This window comes from Apus apus, chromosome Z (assembly GCF_020740795.1).
Source record: "Apus apus isolate bApuApu2 chromosome Z, bApuApu2.pri.cur, whole genome shotgun sequence".
Taxonomy (NCBI): Eukaryota; Metazoa; Chordata; class Aves; order Apodiformes; family Apodidae; genus Apus; species Apus apus.
The window spans coordinates 27,423,108-27,443,722 of NC_067312.1; the positions used below are offsets into that span (position 1 = coordinate 27,423,108).

Consider the following 20,615-nt stretch of genomic DNA (forward strand, 5'->3'; position numbering starts at 1 on the left):
GTCCTAATCTCTGTCAAATTGCCTAGGTATCACTTATAAGCAAATATTTAAAGTTATAGTGAGAGATACACAATGCTAAGGCACCAGATGTAAAAGTGTAAGGTGGAAGTGCGTCCAGGCCAGTGTCACATGTTAACCACATTCAGGAGGCAATTCTCTACCCTTGGTATCACATTGCCTCTGCTTTTGTGCCAGTACAAATGCTTGTGGTGATCTCTTACTAAACCAGACTGCAGGTCTTTTCTGAGTTAAAGCCAACCTTTCTTCAAAAGCCAAACTTCCTTCATACATCAGTTTTAGCTGAATTAGTTCTACAAGGTATTTCCTCACACAAATACTTGACAAATGAAGAAGCATGGAAACAGAACAACTGCAACGTTTGACAGCAAGATTAAACTAAAAAGTATATTGAAAACTTCATACAACAGAGATGAGAGAAAAGTTCAATAGGCCTTATGCCCTAGACCACAGTACCCATTAATTTTTTGTTGAACCTTTACTTTTAATATATCCTTTTTGTACTGCTGAGTAATTGCAATCATCACTGTTTCACAGCCCACAACAACAACAGCAGCAGCATTTAAAAGTCACAGATTTTTTGAAAGGAGGGGGAAATAATGTACATAACCACATTTAACTAACTCAAGGGAGTGCAGCTCCTTCAACAAGAACTGAGTCACAAAAAGATGCCTTCTGCAAATTCTTCATGGGAAGGCTGTCAAGACTCCTAATATAACAGATATTAAAAGCTACTTTTTCAGTAGCATGCCTGGGCACTTTTTTGTTGAAACTGCCTAGACTGGAGGGTAGGAGGAAAGAGTTCTTATATGTGATATTCTTCCCCTAACACCTGTGTCAAGTATCTATTCAGCGGTGAACTAGATAAAATTCTAATGAAGTTCTCGAAGTAGGAAAGAAATCTACAGTTCAGGACAGGGCAGCTTTTTACATGTCAGCCTACACAACCCCCAAGCTGTGAAATCCTAATTTCCAAGGACTTAAGGAAAACCCTAACACTCTCCTACTTATATGTAAAAAATACAGTTATGACTTACTCTCCCTACTAATTAAATCTATGCTTAAAATTTAATCTTTGAAACTAATGAAAAGAGCAAAAAACTTTTAACCAAAATAGAAAATTCCTATACTGTAAAAGCTTTACTAAACCAAGAAACATATATAAATATGCAAACCAGTTCTTAATTAACTGTTACTACTAAAAGCTGAAATGAAGTTTGCTTTTTGAAATCTGGGGCAGTAGAAAAGAGTCTACTATCAACAGATTTGAAAACGTAATTTTAAAATACAACAGGAGGCAGCATAAGCAATGATACAGAGAACTTGATGTCCTCTGGAATACAAATGAAAAGACTAAAAAGAACCCCAGAAATTTAAACAAATGTAAGGGCTCTTCACAAGCTCAGGTGAACCCTGGAAAACACTTTTACAAGCTGTAACTAAAGCATTTTGCCAGAATGATAATGAATAAACCATGATGGATCCTGATATTAAAACTCCTACAAATGACTTCTGGGTGTTCAGGAACTCATAGGGTTTCCCACATGATCACAATGCATCTACGAGACTTCCAGAAGTTAATTTTATTTTATTCCTTCAAAAAGTCTTTTTAGAGTGTTAGTGCTTGACTGACTATGCCATTCAAGGACAGTGGCATCACAACACACAGAGACAGCATTTGCCTTTCAAACATATTACTCCTGACATTATTGTTCATATCAGTTTCCAAAGGAGACCGTTCTATCTTGAACCAATTTTTCAGAAGTTTTGTTTTTAGGTGTCTTCAGATGTGAAATAGCCTATATTAACCTATTTCAAAAGTAACTCATTTAATATAACACTTACCTGTGCAGTTTCTGTCATTTTCTGTTCAAAATCAGATTTAAATGCAGCATATTTCTCCACATATAGTTTATAGGTATCTGTAGCTTTTTTTGATTTAACTGCTGCCTGTAGATCAGTACAAAAAAGTGTCAACTGCCATACATACAATCTGATCCAAGGTTTTTAACATTACTGTTAAAAGTAAGCCTGGGATGATCTACAAAAAATATTCAGGGGCATATCAAAACAGTGAAGTGTCATAACAACATTTCACCACCAAATAATTCAGATTCAATCCATTAGAGATTTCTATTTAAAGATGTATACATAAGCCACATAAAAAGGTAACAAAGCATTTATTTAATCTCAAGCCCTTCCCCTTATCACCAATAACAAATTCATAACATACTTATTTTGAAGTCAGATTTTTATTGCTAAAGTTAACTAAGTAGGTCTTGTCAAATATTTAGGACTACAACAGAAAAACAAGATGAAAGTTTGGTTGGAATACAGAGCAAACAGTTATTTGTGCAATTCTGAAAGAGTTAATGGTAAAACCAAACCAAACCAAAACAAGAAGGTGCAGTTCCCTATTAGAAATGAAGGAAAAAATTCAAAATTGCAGGAGTTACATCCCTGGAAATGTTACGATTAAGATATATTTGAAAGTGAAGTTAATGCAGAACACACTAGTGGCCAGATCTATGCAGCTCAGGAAAGTTTTTTTCCAAGTTTACAGCATGACACACATGAAATGGAGTTTTTAAAACCTTTGATACTCTTGCTACTTCCAAGTTAAAAACTAATGAAAATAAAAGTTTTATCTCATTGAAATTTACCATTAGTTATAACTCAGAAGTATTTCTGAACTGTAATGACAGTAAAGATATTTGTAAAGATATTTGTGTATTTACTGTTTGTTCTAGTTCTGAATAGCTGTCCTCTCCTCTTTCAAATTTATTTAATCTGTCCTACAATAAAAACAGAAACTATTTCTCATTTGCAGTAACCTGTAAAGCTGACCAATATCTACAACTTTCTCCTTACAGAGAGCATTAATTTGAAAGTTTCATTCTGCAATTTCCAAGAGAAAAAAATAAATGAAAATCAAGAGTAATAACATTATAGCATTAGCACTTGTACACCTGGTGAAATATCAACCAGGACTTCAGATGACGAGGAACCAAAGCTACAGTTTCACTGTTCCAGTTCCAAAGAAAGCTTAAGCAGATCTTTGCTAGGTAGTCTGCTAAGTCCAGCATTTCAGAGCCTGAAATAAGTCACTGTACAAAAAATAAGGAACCTTCAGGCATTAAAAGGAGAATATGACAAGTTGTATCAAACCCATCAATTACTTGTCCTGAATTTAACTTCATGATTCTCACTCTTCCACATTCACATAGAGAAATTACAAAGAAGAAAACAGTCCTATCTTGTTTTCCAAATACTATTTACTATGCTGAAAGTACAAATTAGTCTATGAACACTTGCTTTTAAAGATAATTCAAAGTGCTTTGCAACAAGATGATTCCAAATTTAACCATTGAAAAGGAAGGACATGTCAAGTTCAAATATTTAAAAAATATATTTTTTTTGGTAAAGCATTATTATTATGTAAATTATTATGTAAATAGAACCCCATATGCATGGGATTTTGACAAAACCAAATGTTCTCTGTCTTTTGTGATCATATTTAATGATTAGCAGAATCTGAGTGTTATGTGCTGAAAAGCATCTACAAAACCCAACTACTCAGCAGGACAGACAAAATGATAAAACACATGAATGGTGTACGACTAACTAGTAATCTCTTCTGAAAACAGGGAGTGTCTATTCTCAGGTTCAGCAATTGCTAGAAATCTATTTAGTAGATTTACAGTAAATGAAAGAACAAGGAAGAGTCATGATTTTTTGTCAAGTCACTATAAATAGAGAAGTTCACATGTCAGAGAACAACAGGAAATTATTTCACAAGTTAACATTAATTTTTGGCTGCAATGGAAATTACAAAGTCTCAGATACTTCCCTCACATTCTTCAGTATTTTTCTAATTATCTGATTTTGTGATAAGTACTTAGCATATTGATGCAGATCCACTGCTTTCTGACAAAGTAGTTATTCTGTGATATTGACAGAAAATATTTTTCATGTTGTGCTAGAAGTAATAAACCTATTGTCTGCCAAAGGAAAAAAAATATACAGTCTTTGTCCTAGTGTTTCTGAAGCTACCAGTGTAAATCTGAATGAAGACATGACTACAGAGATGTGATGGTCACTGTTACCTGCTCCCACTGGAAATATGTTTTAAGTACTTGCAGAGCATTCAACGATGGCCTGATTGTTCAACCAGAAATATCTAGGGATGATGCATAAAATAGTAAAAAATTGCACTAATCCTACAGTGCTTCCTTTTCTCACTTCTCCTGTAAACGTCAGTCAGATGGAACATTTTTTTGTTTCCAGCTGAACAAATATAATGTTACCTCTTAAAAATAAGCCTTCTATCAAGTCAACCTTTCCTACTGAAACACTTCAATGTGTTTAGAAGAACTGAGAAAAACTACTTTGAATAGACTGGCAGGAAAACATCTGCTAACCCACATACTTCTGATTCATTTCTAGAATCCAACATTGACTGCCATTTGAGAAGAAGCTAGGAAAAATGCTAGATTTATATTAAATATTTAACAATCAGAACACAATAAACAGGATCACTTCTGTCATCAGTGAAAAAACAATAATTAACTCTATTTGCTCTATCAAGATAAAGGGCATAAAGATTAACGGGTATAAAGGGCTCTAAGATCATTCTAACTAGAACAGAGTAACACAACTGAAATGGAAATAGTAGGCAGAGTTATAAGATATAGCTAGAGACAGGGAAACATGACCTCTTTCCTCTGCTACTTAGTTCCCTGAAAACATTAGTTGCTCCAGCAGGTTATCCTTCCCTTCTACTCAGCATTCGTGAAGCCACATCTGGAGTACTGTGTCCAGTTCTGCATTTTCCATTGCAAGAGAGACATGGACTTTTTTTCCAAAAACATAATAGATGAGATAGATCAGTTCCTGTGGAACTGTGCAATAAAGAAGCTCAAAGAGCACAAGTCCACAGGACCTGACGAGATCCATTTGTGACTCCTCAGGAAACTGGTGGATAAAGTTGCAAAGCTGCTTTCCATCATATTTGAAAAGCTGTGGCAGTCTGGTGAAGTTCCTACTGAGTGGAAAAGGAGAAACATCACACCCATTTTCAAAAAGGGAAAAGAGGAAGACCCAGGGAACTACAAGCCAGTCAGTCTCACCTCTGTGCCCAGCAAAATCATGGAGCGAATCCTCCTGAAGGCTCTGCTAAGGCACATGGAAAATGAGGAGGTGATTGGTGGTTATCAATATGGCTTCATCAAAGTCATATCCTGTCTGACAAATTTAGTGGCCTTTTACCATGGGGTAACAGCATTGGTGGACAAGGGGAGAACAAGTGATGTCATCTACCTGGACTTGCGCAAAGCCTTTGACACTGTCCCACATAACATCCTGGTCTCTATATTGGAAAGATATGCATCTGATGGATGGACCACTTCATGGATAAGGAATTGGCTGGATGGCCACACTCTAAGAGTTGTGGTCAACAGCTTGACATCCAAATGCAGACCAGTGACAAGTGGGGCTCCTCAAGGGTCAGTACTGGGGCCGGTGCTGTTTAAGACCTTTGCCGATGACATTGCTGGTGGGATTGAGTGCATCCTCCCAGGTTTGCCGATGACACCAAGCTGCGTGGTGTGGTGGACACACTGGAGGAAAAGGATGTCCAAAGGGACCCTGACAAGCTTCAGAGGTGGGCCCATACAAACTGAATGAAGTTCAACATGTCCAACTGCAAGGTCCCACACCTGGGTCAGGGCAATCCCAAGCACAAATACAGGCTGGGTGGAGAATGGATTGAGAACAGGCCTGAGGAAAAGGACTTACGGGTGTTGGTTGATGAGAAGCTCAACAAGAACCAGTCATATGTGCTTGCAGCCCAGACAGCCAACCATGTCCTGGACTGCATCAAAAAAAGTGTGCCCAGCAGGTCAAGGGAGGTGATTCTCCCCTTCTACTCTGCTCTTGTGAGAACCTACTCAGAGTATTGTGTCCAGTTCTGGAACCTCCAACACATGAAGAACATGGAGCTGTTGAAGCAAGTTCAGAGGAGGGCAATGAAGCTGATCAGAGAGCTAAAGCACCTCTCCTACGAAGACAGGCTGAAACCATCAGTATGTTTTAACCTGGAAAAGAACCTGGGGAGACCTTATTGTGGCCTTCCAGTACCTGGAGCGGGTCTACAGAAAAGCTGGAGAGGGATTTTTTACAAAGGCATGTAGTGATAGGACAAAGGGTCATGATTTTAAACTGGAAGCAGAGAGATTAAGGTTAGATATTAGGAAGAAATTCTTCACTGTGAGGGTGGTGAGACACTGGAATAGGCTGCCCAGAGAAGTTGTGGATGCCTCATCCCTGGAAGTGGGATGGATGGGCCAGGTTGGATGGGGCTTTGGGCAACCTGGTCTAGTGGGAGGTGTCCTTGCCAATGCAAGCGGGTTGGATCTAGATGATCTTTAAAGTCTTTTCCAACTCAAACCATTCTAGGATTCTATGATAGATGTTGAAACAATTATATGCAATATCTGTAAAAAACACTAAATAAATTTATCATATCATGCAGGTATTTCCAAAATAAAGAATTAGAACAGATAAAGAAGTTTAAACAAAACATAACTAGGTACTCAAATTATGTCAATTATTAAACAACCACAACTACTACTTTTTACTGCTTTTAGATATTTCTGAGCATTTCCCTTACTCGTGCAAGGTGAATGTGTTACTCATTGACAGCACAATGAATTAAAGTAAGATGTCAAAGTACTACCTTATCAACTTCTCTCTGTGTTGCTCCTTCCTTTTTCAAACGTTCTTGTTCGACACACTTTGCATTGTAGTTTTCCTTTGATTTCTGTAAGGCCTGAGTGATACTTTGAATATTTTGCACAGCTTCCAATGTTCCTGAAACATCTTCTTTAGTCTGCCAAGTATCACATGGTTGTAAAAACCAAATAATGTTAATTTTAATGCTAACAAGTCATTAGACATGCATAAGAAAAAAAAAAAATAATAACCTTTTTATAGGCTTTGATTTGTTCATCTCCATACTTGTGAACTTCTTTTATTAGCTCTTGTAATCTTCGCACAAGATCCAAGTGACAGCTCGCTAGTTTTTCTGTTGAAGTTTTGAAAACATCCCAAACTGGTGCAAATGTCCTAAAGTGAGAAAAGTATGTAATGTTCATATGGATTTTTCTACTTGGCTATGATTATCTTTTAATAATACTAAAGTATAATTGATAATTTTAAAGAAGTCAACTTCTGTTTCTAAAATTAAAACAAACAAAACCCTAACAATTGCTAGAAATGCTCACTAAATTTGTTTTAGATGTACTTGGAATAGTTTCTACTAATTTTTTTCTATGTTTTATGTTTTACCTATATTGGTTCTAATGAGTAAAACAGCAAGTTCACTTAATCTTCTCTGTCATCAGCACACAATATTGTCAAGTGGTATTCCTAAAGATGATGCAAGATCAGCTCAAAATAATTTCACATGTAGAAGAAGTACTTTTACGTGCACACTTGAATAGTGTGAATAGATCAGAAATTACTTGGTTGGTTAAGTTTTTGTTATGTTACATCATTATAGCCACAAGATGCAAGAAAATACATTGGCAAAGATGGTCTGCCACTGAAAGGGATTACTGATTAACAGAGCTTAACCATGGCAAAAGAACGCGGAAGACAGGTCATTCCTCAGATTCAGATTTCTATACTGAATGTACTTCTCCCGCTGCTCTAAGGATATACTTCTACCTCAGTTCCCTGGTTAATGCTGCTGAAAACTCAATACTATACATAGCCTTTAAAGGTCTGATGTTCAAACTAATATGCAGATACAGAACCTTTAAAGAGCAGCAACAATTGGTATCAAATTATGTACTGACAAAAGCTCCCCACATCTCTAGCTGTGATTACTACAAATAAAAGAAAAAATCTATCCTCATTTAAGAATCTGTGTTCTCACTGGCATCTTTCTAACGAAAAAACATCCATTAATCATTTCAGTTTTAAAAAATATACACCATGTATAAAACTTTCATTAAACTATGGAATAAATCTAATGAAAAGTCTCATTTTTCACATCTATGGGGGTGGATAACACTCCAGAAATCAGAAATAATATAAATAAATATACTTTTCATTGCATTTGCAGACTGTTTTCCTCAGAATAATTACCATAGGCTTGGGAGCCTATGACATTTCAAAATTAATTTTTATTCTTAACATGTATTGAGTTACGTATTTCTTTTATTACACTTACTTACCCAAGTTGTGTGTAATTGCTCGCTGATTTGGCTAGTTTTGTCATTGACCTTGAATATGCCTCCTCTATTGTAGCCCTGTCAAAGAAATCCATCAAAAGCATAATTGAAATTTTGAAGATATTTCAATATCTAATATTGAATATGCATTCTGAAGTTGCAAAACAGAGGACTACTTCTAGGAATACCCAGTTGGAGCAGCAGATAGAGTATAGAAATATTATACTACTACGAATTGAACACATTAAAAACTTTTTTCTTTTTTTCAGATGAAACAACTTTGCAGTTTCAAAAGGTCCTCACAGAAGTTTTGAAGAAAAACTTTATAAAATCCTTAAGCTGACTATAATTAAAAAAACCCACAACCAACACACTTTCACACATTCTACATAATCTTTTAATTTTTTGTGGCTATTTCTAAGGCTGGAGAAAAGAGAACAACGGACTTCTCTGATTAGGCTGCATACATCCAACACACTATTCTGAACAGTACAAGTAACAGAGATTGGCTTAATACATGCATGTGTCCTTTGTGCAGTAGGCAGTCTGTACATCCAAACACATGCTCAATTATCTTTCTTTTCTCTTTAAGATGGAAAAAATAAAAAACAGGAAAAAAGAAAAAAAGACAACTTCTCTGGCTAGTCTGGAGACTCCAGCAATCCTGACTAACCAGGTGATTATTGTCAAACAGTACATATAAAGGTTAAATGCTCTAACTTCTTGAAAGCACTATCATCAACTCAAATCTGTTTCCGCCACTGCAATTTTCACTCTCCTGTGACTTCAATTCTGAAAAAAAGGGCCACTATGTTTAACAGTAACAGAAGGGTAGATATGGACAGTTCAAACATAGTTAAGTCTAGTTTCCATAGCAAACAGTTCAGAAAAGCAGGTACATAAAATCAGGGCATAAAACCACCAAATGTAGGAGGCTCATAATAAATGTTGATCACCCACTTGCATATTTCTAGCAGCAAAGAGTACTGCAAAAAAATAAATACATCAGACTACACTCCACAGAATATGGAGATGAACAGATAGCCTCTTAAATTCTTTGCAACATGCAAAATAGTACACAGTCAAGACAAGTGGACTGTTGTAAAACACTGCTGAAATACTGCTCAATCCGATTTCTTTTGAGATCACAAGTTTGACCCATGTTTCCCAGAAAATCAGCTTCACAACTTCACAACAGCTGTGATGGGCTTCACTGCCTAGATATGGACAATTGTAAACATTTTTATTCAAGAGAGGATGCAAAATATGTAAAGTCTATTATTTTGAAACTACACACCACATGCCAGAAACTACCTCTAGCTTAGACTGAGACGGATCAGTGAGTCACCCCTCACTTGAAAAGTACCACCTATTCGGCATTCAGTTGCTTTTTTTAATGGCAGCCTGGCATACTGAGATGCATTAGTAAAGCAGGGATGAAGAAAACACACTGGAACAGATAGGATACAACGTTTAACATCCTGAGAGGAGGAGGTGACTGGAAAGGAATGAACTTACTGCTGCTGGCTTGTATTACTGGTAGATGTTTTCAAATCCCAGTGGAAGTTGCTTTTAAGAAACTGTATTGAAGCCTTGTCAAACAATTGAAAATCTAGCACTAAGATTCTAGTGAATCTCAGTGTGCTAATGAGAACTGAAATTTGTCACATATTTTATGAAAAATGCTGTAAGATGGCTGCGTATCTTTGTGGCAGATGCATAAGAACAATATCCTTATCCATGCACAATAACAGAAAATAGATTTCTTTATTTCTCATTGAGGATAAAGTAACCACGTGGATCCTCATGTATTCCTACATGGCCATTAATTTTTAGTCTTTAAATGTTATTTAATCTTGTTTATCTGGGAAAAATTTTTGCTTCCTTATTGACAAATCAATAAAATTAGTTAGCAGAAAATTCAGATGAAACATTTTTAGTATGTGGAGAAAGGTAAAAATGTTTTATTTATGGATTGCAAAGGCATCAAAATTTAATTTGGAGGAGCTTATAGTGAGAAAAACTAAAACGCCATATGCTTTACTAGGTATTTTGTGAAGAATGAACAGTCCATTTTTATTTATGCCACTATAATAAAGCAAAGAATCCAGGTAAGAAATAGCATGAGGTTATTTTTGTCTATTTACATTAGACTTCTCATCTTAGAACCAGTATGAATAAAATTAATCATGGCCAAAGAATACCGCATAAAGCAGAAGACTCAGTTCTCAGCTAAATATGGAAGTAAACCAAAATGTAACAGATGTAAAACTAATAAAAGTAAATGTGTCCAGGTGATGCACAGCTTAGGTCTATGACTTATCACTGTAAAAACTAGTGATTCCAAAATTGAAAGCAGATTTTAAAGGAAAGATCCAAGCACTCACAATGATAACACAAGGGAAACATTAAAAACATTTAATATTAAAAGTGCAAGCTTGTGAAGCCTTAAGCATTTCATACTAAATAGGAACAGTGTAATGTCCCTCCACTCAACTCAATGCCAAATTTCACTGGAACCCTGTCTGGCTTCGTAATGTGTTCTCTGGAACCAGGGATTCTTGGAAGGTTAGTTCCTTGGGTTGTGTAGTCCTTCCAATAAGAGACTACCTATCACACACAGATTCTACAACTCACCCGTTTCTGCTTAGTGGAAAGGTCTTTGTCATTTTTTCTAATTCACTTTGAAACCATGCAAATTTGACAAGATTTGTGGAGGTTATATTTTCTGGAAATGTAAAGTACTTTTTTGTTGAGATCTATTTGAGGCCAAAACTGAAATTGTGATGCAAAACTCCAGAAAATAAAAGCTGGGGTTTTTGACAGCTTTTAATGCAATAAACCTTCACTGAAACAGGTCCTCAATCTCTTGCAATTTTTTTTCACGCATCATCTGGTGTCAATAACTTAATTAATAAAAAATTCGGAAGCAGATCTTGTCCAGAATGGAAATGGCTATGTTCAATGTAGCAGAAACAATATTTTTTTCATTAAGAAGCAAAAACAGCACAAGGTCATCTGCTTTGGAAGCTGTCACATCTGCAGATGTGAGCTCTGCCCCTTGCATTCCATAGAGAAAAACCCGTGTTATCTTCTGTGTACTATTTTTGTGTTCCTATGAATCACTTCCTCTTCTTTAACAAATTTAATTTCTTAACATCTTAATCTGAAAGTATAATTTTTTTTAAAGATCATACAAGTAGTTGCTAGTACCCTAATTTTATATTAATTATCAAAAACTTTGTAGGACTGAAAATTTTTGATACTTTTAATTTCTTCATTTCTTCCAAACATGATGAGAAAATGCGATAAATTTAACGAAACTGCTGAACATCTAATGTGATTTTTAATTTATTTTTTTTTTAAATCACAACTGAAAAACTAGAAGCTTTTTATTAATTGTCACTTAAGACTCACTATTCAGTTCTAAGTGAATGGAATAAACTGGATTTTCTTGTAGGATATACTTCAAAATTCTCCTTTTACATATTTTGCATGTTATAGTTAAACATAATGATAAACTTAAATAAAACCCACAAACAATATTTTTAAGAGCCAGATTACCAAAGAAGAATAGTTACCTTTCTCTTATAAAGTCTGCTAAGTCTTTTGTTGACAAATGTCCATGTTTCATGTTGTGATAGAGGACATCAAAGCCATTGTTCCTTTCCCCCTAAAGATTAAACAAAGATGGTAGAACTATGAAACACAACATGCTAAAACAATTACAGAAGAAAGTACAGAACCCATGCATTTTGATAACTGATCACCATTAAGTGAAGGATTTCTAATGCTTCAGCTTTTTACCAGTTGTTCTTATTCCCCTTCAATCCCCTATTTATAAAACAAACTAAAATCACTCCAGCCATTACTACTATAATTTTATTTACAACTCTTCTATGACGTATTTCTAGGCTATATTCAAAGCCACTTCTTTTCTAGATTTCTACAGGTCTTGTATTCTTTTACTTCCCATCTAATTAAACACATACTTAATATTGTACTCTCTCTTCATTCTCTCACATCTTTCGTTATTTTACATGAACAGAAATTCACACTTCGGGATCACTGGATAGCCTGCTTCCCCTATTCTTCATACTTCATGTATTTTCCTGCTTTATGTAAAACTGGTTAAGAAAATTAAATCACTAATATTTTTATTCTTACAGGTAACTTCCCTTCATCTTAAGTTTAGTTTTAAAACTTAAAGCAACCTCTTGGCAAAAAAAGGCTGCCTAATGTCCAGTCTAAGCTTCCACTGGTGCAGCTTTGAACCAATCCCACACAACCTGTCACTGGGCCCCTGGGAGGACAGATCAGCACCTCCCTCTCCATGTCCCCTACTCAGGAAGCTGTAGAGAGTAGTGAGGTTGCCCCTCAGCCTCCTTTTCTCCAAACTGGACAAGCTCAGAGTCCTTAGCCTCTCCTCATAGGACATGCTTTCCAGCCCTTTTGCCAGCTTTATTACCCTCCTCTGGATGCATTCAAGGATCTTCACATCCTTAAAATTATGGACTTTTCACAATGGCAGCTCTGCATCTCCAGTGAGAGGAGACACTCCTCCAGACATTGATAGAACAAGAGAGAATGGTTTCAAGCTGCAACAGGGGAGGTTTAGACTAGATATGAGGAATTTTTTTTTTTCACAGAAAGAGTGGTTAGACACTGGAATAGGCTGCCCAGGGAGGTGGTTGAGTCACCATCCCTGGATGTGTTTAAGAGTCATTTGGATGTGGTGTTGGTGGATATGGTTTAGGGGAGAACTTTGTAGAGCAGAGATGATGGTTGGACTTGGTGATTCCAAGGGTCTTTTCCAACCTGCATAGTTCTCTGATTCTATGATTTCTGTCCTTTCTGCTCTGGAAAAAAAGTGTTTATACAGTCATAAGGTTCACCTGATTGAGGCAATTACACAGCTGAAAAAAAGAGCTGGCAAATAGAAAGTTCAGTGATCCAGATCACTATGAGGACACAAACAGCTGCATTGCTCAGCAGAAGTGGTGGTGCAAGGGAGGAGAAAGACAGGCAGGGACTTGCCAGCTTAAGTAAGCAGAAGCAGCCATGGGTGGACAGAAGAACTTCACTTAAATAAACCTACAATGAGGCATTGCTGACCAACTTTACATGAAAATTAAATTAAGTCAGGGAAAGCAAGGGCAGCCAGTCCTTCCATTTCCCTTCATCAAGAACTAACTGTAACGATTTTCTCATGGAAATGAAAGCAATCCTGTCAGCAAATGTGAAGTCAGAATTCAGCATTTCCATTACTTGTGCATAACAGGAAACAGGTTACAGGAACTGTTTTACCAGACTACTTAATAGACTTTTCACATTTTTAAAAGTAAGCTTGTTTGTTGCATGTAAAGACGATTCTGAGTTTAAAATCTACATTTGGTAAAGCAGCCAGAAATTAACAGCAATTGAAGAAATATTTGACAATAAGCGAAGTCCTGTAATCCAAACTATGCTTTCAGAACATGCATTAGCAGTGGTTAAACATGCACGATCTTTCCTTCAACCCTTTAAGCAGGACCACATCACCACATTACAAAGAAGAAATTGAACAGACCGAGAAAACTGCAATAACCTGCCTAATCTTTTAAAAAGAGTTTACCAAACCCACAACTTACTCTCCAGGAAATCGGCAGATAAATATTCAAACTGTAACATTTGGAAGCGGTACTCCAACTTAATAGCCGGATTTCTTTTTAACGTTAACAAAGTTTAGGTCCCTAATTTACTTCAAATTGTCATAAAATGAAAACTGGATCATCTCCAAATTAAGTTTCCAAATTTCAGTTACACCTTACAACGGCCCTTGGCAAACATGATATAATGATCAAATATAACTAACATTCTTCCACCTTGTTAGATAAATGCTGAATTGGAAAATCCTAGAAAAAGAATAAATGTGAGAAACAGAATAACTCACAATTTGGGGGTGAGAATAGAAAAATTTGTATCTTTTGCCTCTTGTTTTGCTCAGGTCCAAAGAAACTGTTCTACAGCTAGCTTTACTCTTAAATCATTGTTCATACTCTGCTGTCAGATATGAGTATGGAAAAACCATACTCCTAATCAACAGACTACGCATGTAAGAATCCTAATACTGACAAATCACATTGGCATCAAAGCCTTTTTAGTAAAAAAATAAAATAAAATAAAATAAAATAAAATAAAATAAAATAAAATAAAATAAATTAAGGATATTACAGAGTTGCCTTGATATGGTGAGTAACAACTGAAGACAATCCATTAATGGGGGACAGAGGAGCACAACTCCTTCATACAGGTGAAAATCAGTATTTGCTGAAACTAGGCACAACTGTTCAGCAACTGTGAGATTTTATTTATGCAGCTTAAAAGACACTTTATTTGAATGGTTAATACAAACATTTTAGTGCAATAAAACAACAGACACTGGGTGTTCATTCCTGTAGCTCTAAAATGAAAGTTCCAAATATTAACCAAAACAAATATTTTATTTCCCCACAAACTTAAGAAAGACACATACTCTTCATTATGATCCGTCTATTTGTAGTTTCAGCTTCTTTTCATTCCCTCATAAGGGAGTAAGAATTTAAAGAAATAAAGCAGCATTCTCCTGAGAGAGATGTGAACTCATTTTAGATGCTCTGAAAGACACTGTTGTCATTTACTTTTAAACTGTTACTCCTTGTTGCAGTTTCAAATAAGTAACATATGTTTCATCTTTTCTACCTAAGCAATCATTTTACTTAATGGGCCTTGTATACACAAAAATACTTCTGTTACTATTGCAGTGTCACATTTTTGTGACACTAGCTATCAGTAAAGTTCAAGTTCTGAGCATCTGAAAGAGCTACAGAAAACTGTAGCTCGTGATATCAAAACACGGAAAATGCAGCCACTTGCTGTTTACACAGGCAATATAGCCTCTTCAGTTCTAGAAGTTTTTGAGAAGTCTGAACACAAAGGCAACCGAGCAATTTCAATTTCCTTCTTCCAGCTTCAATACATTAAAGATCAGCACCAGAGAAGCTCTACATATATGAGGAAGGACACTTTCCCCTATATCTAGATAAATAATTTTTTTTTTTTTTAAAGAAAGATGGAAAGTTGCCAACTTATGCTAGATGCATGCACACATAGGGACAAGACAAAGCAAATTCTGCACAAAGACTCTCCTGAAAATCAGTATCCAACTGTATGCCAAGCAGAGGAGTAGTACTGTAAACATATGAATGGAACTCCAGATGGAAGCACAAATCTCAGTGTAACTCATATCACATAAGTGCATTAGACATGCTTCCTAGAGCAAGCCTCTACACAAAGCTAAAATTACTAACCCTGGCTACTGCCAGCCTTTACATGTTACAAAAGCTCTTGAAAATAAAGGAGTCCTCCTCACATCCATTCTGATAAGCTACAGGTAGCACAAGTGATTAATAAAAGTCAAAGCCAATTTAAATAGTTTATATTCCAGAATTTTCAGTTAGTAAGCTCAGTATTATAGAGACCAGTTTCAGCTATACACAAAACTTCCAACAGTTTAATCAAATTTAAAAAGACTGACTCAATTAGAAGTGACACAGTTGACACAGTTTAATAGACTTACAATTAACAAAACCATCACCTGCATCAGACAGTTTAAACACAATGTCAAAGCTTATGCAACACTTCCTAAGCAGTGTTAAGAAAGCAGTACACCAATGATAACAAACATTTTTTATTCTACTATACCAGTTTGAGTGTACTCAGTGACAAAATGTAGCTACGATAATGGAAATTACTTATGAGAGTGCTCCCTTTAAATTACATCATTGTTGTGATGTAGCACATACATAGCAGCAAGCACCCAGTGTTTTATGACAACATCCTAATTAGGAGTTGGGAATGTTTGGCCATGTGACTTTCATGCCTAAAACTCAGTCATAAGAATCAAAGCCATTTATAGCCTGTACTACTAGTTCATATTTTTTGATATCACAAAAAAAGTAACTGTCTCCTACTGACTTCGAAAACTGCTGCTCTAGAGTGCTGTGCTATTAGCAGAACCCTACATTTTTTAAGTTATAGTAAAATTTGTCAAGTAGCAGTACAGGTCTCTCTGTACTTCAGCTTTACACATCCTGAAAATAGTTTATTTCACAGCCACCTTTTTGAAGCAGTCAACAAATGCAACTATTTAAACACTTCTAAAAGCAGCACAATTTGAAAGTCTTATCATAAGCTTCAAGACTATTACAATCAAGAAGCTAACATTTGTTTTGTTTACACAAGCACTTTTAGGAAGTTCTTAAAAGACAGCAGCCTAAATAGTGTGCAAGAAATGAATACACACTGACATATATGTCACTCCTCTTTTCTGAAGAAATCTGTTAAGCCCCTAAGCATTTTGTTTATTTATGTGGGGAAGAAGAAGAAGAACTGTTTCCCACATCTCCTAAAATTTCTGATATCTTTTCCTGTCAGTTACAGAAAATTATCAAATCAGGAGAGAGAACGCTACAGCTCAAGATGCCAACTTCCATTTTCAATGCACAACTTCAGCTGCAAATTGATGACAGCACATACACAAAAAAATGAAATATTAACTACATTTTGAGTTAGTTTTGACATCAGTGCTTTAGAAAGTATAACTATCTCTTTCCATAGATGACAAAAGATTTTGCCTGGTGTTACCTAGAAGGGCAAGGCAAAAGCAAGAAATAGAAGACAATTCTTCCAAAGTTCTACACACTACCATCTTCCCTTCTCCTTAAGGATTTTTCTTCTTCATTTTTAGTCACTATGCATTCAGTGCATTTTAACAGCAATCTTCTAATTTCCATCTTAACTTTCTCACCACATTTCAAAGCCTATATAGATTGTACCCAGTTTTCTAAAGCACTGCAGTAACAATTCTGAACAATAACCTATTCCAATAAGTCACAAGGAATGGGGAAGCTTAATGATTAAAAATTCACAAGCCAAAAATGTATGCTTGGTTCTGAAGACATACAGAAATTCAATAGTTTCTCACTGGAAAAAAACATCATATTTAGATATTACAGTTAATCTGGAAAGCAACTTACCCACAATAGCAAAGGAGTAGTCCCTATTCCTCTGTATTTTACTTCTGCACAAAATAAAACTCTGTCCATGGTATTACAAGGGTTTCTCTGTCAAGTCATATACATTTAAGACCCTGTCTAATATCTTTGACATCACAGCAAGACAAACAAGAATATACTTGTCCCGCTTTCCATGATTTTTGGAGGTAGAGGAAAAACCTGCAGCAACAGAAGAAAACCTCCTTCTCCTGGTATTCATCGCTGACCTGAAAGAGGATTTTTGCCAGCAAAGCTACAAGGTAGAGGCTTTGTAGAGCAGAAAGACAGAATGGAAGTTTGGGTAGACGTCTACTAAGTCATATTTGCTGGTAGCATTTATGAAGACACAGACAGGGAAACAGAATGTTGGGGAACATCCAACTGCCTTCACTGATTTAATAAAATTATTTGCTTACTAACAAAATAAAATACAACCAATCACACAAACAGTGAAATGTACCATAGTACATAACATAGCTAAGTAGAAAAGTGTTTGATCTCAGTTGAGATAGCTGAATAAAAAGCTTCTCTTTTACTTTAAGCTTAGGTGATAGTAACTTTTCCAATGAAAATATCACATTTTGTATTAATTTAAATCTTATTTTTATGAAAGACAAAAAATTTCTACATATTAATTTAATACTGATCTCCCACTTTGAGGCTTCAAATTAAGCAGACTGGTATGACAAGAGAGCAAATCTAACATCTCATTTAAATAAATTTTAATATTCTGTTGAAAGCAAAACTTAAAGAATCAAAGTTAAACACAATGCTGCAAACAAAACATGGAACCCAGCTTGAGCTATGGCTTATATTCAAGAATTGTATATTATATTTGTAAAATATTTTTTTTCCTAAACATTAAGGATAACTGTTGCTTATGCAGAAAAAAGTAGACACCTAGAAGATATATTTCTTTTCTTTTGTTTGTTTGTTTTAAGTCTCAACAAATAACTCTGTTTATGTTTCTCCTATTAATTGGTAGAGAGGCACATTCAAAATCACACATGCAGAAAAGTAGCAACATTGTAAACAGCCCGACGACTACAAGAACTTACTTAACGTTTCAGACCAGCTACGGTTAAAATGAACACAAGTTTCATTTGATGGGAGCCTGAATAATAACCCAAACCCCTATTTAATTTTTTTTTTTTTCTCTAAATATGTCTACCCACTCAAAAACATGTGTCTGCGCAGAGATGACGGATAACTTGTGTTTCTAAAAGGAACTGGCAGGTCTGCTGCTTCCCCAGCCGGCTGCTGCTCAGGCAGTACCTCCGCGACAGGCAGAGAGAGACAAGTTACCGCTACAAAAGCACAGAGCTCCGAGGGGCGCAGCTTTGCGTTTGCGTGACACAACTGTTAAGCTGTTGCAGTCGGTGCTATTTCCCCGAACAACGGCATTGTTCGGGACGCTGGGCGAAGGCAGACCGGACCGCAGCCCCCCGTGGCGGTGCCGGCCGGAGCCGGACCCCGCGCGCAGGGTCTCCCTCGGCCCAGCGCCCCACGGCCACCAGCCGCCCCGGCCCCCGGCCCGAGGGGCGCGGGGCTGGGGGGCCGGGCAGCGGCTCGGGCGGCAGCTCCCTGCCCGAGCGCAGGCAGGGACCCGCTTCCCGCACGGCCCAGGCCGACAGACGCGAGCCGCGGCGGCCGCCTTCGCCCCGCTGCGGCCCCGCCGCAAGGCCCCGGCCCAGTCCCGGGGGTGGCGTAAGAGCCGAGGCTGCTCCCGCGGAGGGGACCCCGGCTGCGCCGTGCCCGTTTCACCCGGGGGGAGGTGGGGGGGGGGGGTTAGGCAGACGCGGCCCGCGGCGCTTTCCTACCCAGAAGTTCTCCACGAAGTACGCCATCGCCGCCCCGCCGCCGCTCCGGCCGGCCCGGCCCCGGCCGCCCCAGCCACCGACAGGCGAGGGAGGAAACGGGCGCCGCCGCGCGCGCCGCCCTTCCCGTCCCGGCGCAACCGCCCCCTCCCGCCGCCCGCGGGCCGCGCATGCGCCCGGCCGCCGCCCCGGGCTCCCGCGCAGGCGCGCGGCGCCGGCCCCGCCCGCCCCGCCGCTCCGGCCCTGCTGCCCCGGGGCCCGGCCCTGCTGCCCCGGGGCCCGGCCTTGCTGCCCCGGGGCCCGGCCTTGCTGCCCCGGGCCGGCGTCTCCCGCCCTCCGCCAGCAGCAAGGTGCCACCGCCTGAGGGAGGAAGCCCTGAGCCGTAGAAAGACAGACATGGGTGCGGAGGGCAGACGTGGAAAGCTGGAGTAAAACCGCTCGAACGTAGCCAGTAAGCAGGAGAGAACGGCTGGAGCGAGTGCTGCAACGCACGGAAAAGTCGTGCAACCAAGCACCTTTCCCGCCAGGCAGGACAGGATCCTTTAGAGAGGACGATGTCGAGCTCTGCTGGGAAGTGAGATGGCGAAGCCTGGCTTACCCTCCCGACTGCCGCCTCGCGCAGGATTTGCAAGTGCCAGTGGCACGCTTCTGAAAACAACGCTCTTCCTCTAAACCCAAAGAGTCAGGAGAAACAGTTTTATCTCGAGCCTTCATCTTCAGTGACAGTTGTTTCCAGACCCTTCATTTACTTCAGGTAGACTGTGTAGCCAGTGGGAGTGACACTGACTGCTGGGCCAGAACACGGAGCCAGTCACACAGGGTTCTGCTGGTCAGGGGGAACATCTTAGTACGTTCTTCATGGCACAGTCAGCACCACTGGGCTCCTTCTGGGACCCCAAGGAGCTCCTGTTCTACCTTAATTCAGTTCTTCGTTGCCTTAGACAGCAGTTAGGTTTTTGTAATTGACTAAACACAGAGGGTCAGCCCTCAGCAATGATGTGAAGGGCTGCAGCTAGTTGTCTTATGCAAACACATGGCAAGTGCTTTATCATATCTTCCCCCCCACCCCCAGCACACTTGTTCTATCTATCTTAGATGAGTACTAAGAAACTGATATTCTATGCCAGCTGTTCAAGGTCCTCCCTTCCCCCTCATGGGAATTCTCTCAGTGCTGGTTTGAAAAATCTCACCTGCCTCCACCTTAATACTGATGTCCTTTGACCTTAGTTCAGTAAAATACTAGGTAAGGCATAGAGCAGAACATTCAAGTAATCCCTAAGAACCTGTCGAGTTCACCAATTTTTGTCCAATTTATGCCAATTAAAGGCTTCCATGAACTTCAAATGGTAAGGGAAAATGTAGTTCAGAAGCTTGCAGAGCTATAGAACTCCATTAGGAAAAAAAAAAACAAACCCACAACTACTTAGGGCAAACAAAACAGACAAATCTGTATTAGTCATAGTCATAAA

At 38.3% G+C, this 20,615-nt stretch overlaps 1 protein-coding gene across 3 annotated transcripts in view; it reads right to left on the bottom strand.

Annotated features, from left to right (window-relative positions):
* FCHO2 (FCH and mu domain containing endocytic adaptor 2) overlaps positions 1-19,272 on the bottom strand; it is an 88,916-nt gene extending 69,644 nt beyond the window's left edge. For all 3 annotated transcript variants that reach the window (XM_051642292.1, XM_051642294.1, XM_051642293.1), the window contains exons 1-6: positions 19,150-19,272; positions 11,837-11,928; positions 8,259-8,333; positions 7,002-7,143; positions 6,755-6,907; positions 1,864-1,968 (exon numbers count right to left, since the gene is read on the bottom strand). In XM_051642292.1, the coding sequence (XP_051498252.1) occupies positions 1,864-1,968; positions 6,755-6,907; positions 7,002-7,143; positions 8,259-8,333; positions 11,837-11,928; positions 19,150-19,176 (594 nt within the window). In that variant the 5' untranslated portion in view covers positions 19,177-19,272. The remainder of the gene's footprint in view (positions 1-1,863; positions 1,969-6,754; positions 6,908-7,001; positions 7,144-8,258; positions 8,334-11,836; positions 11,929-19,149) is intronic.
* Between the last annotated feature and the right edge of the window lie 1,343 nt (positions 19,273-20,615).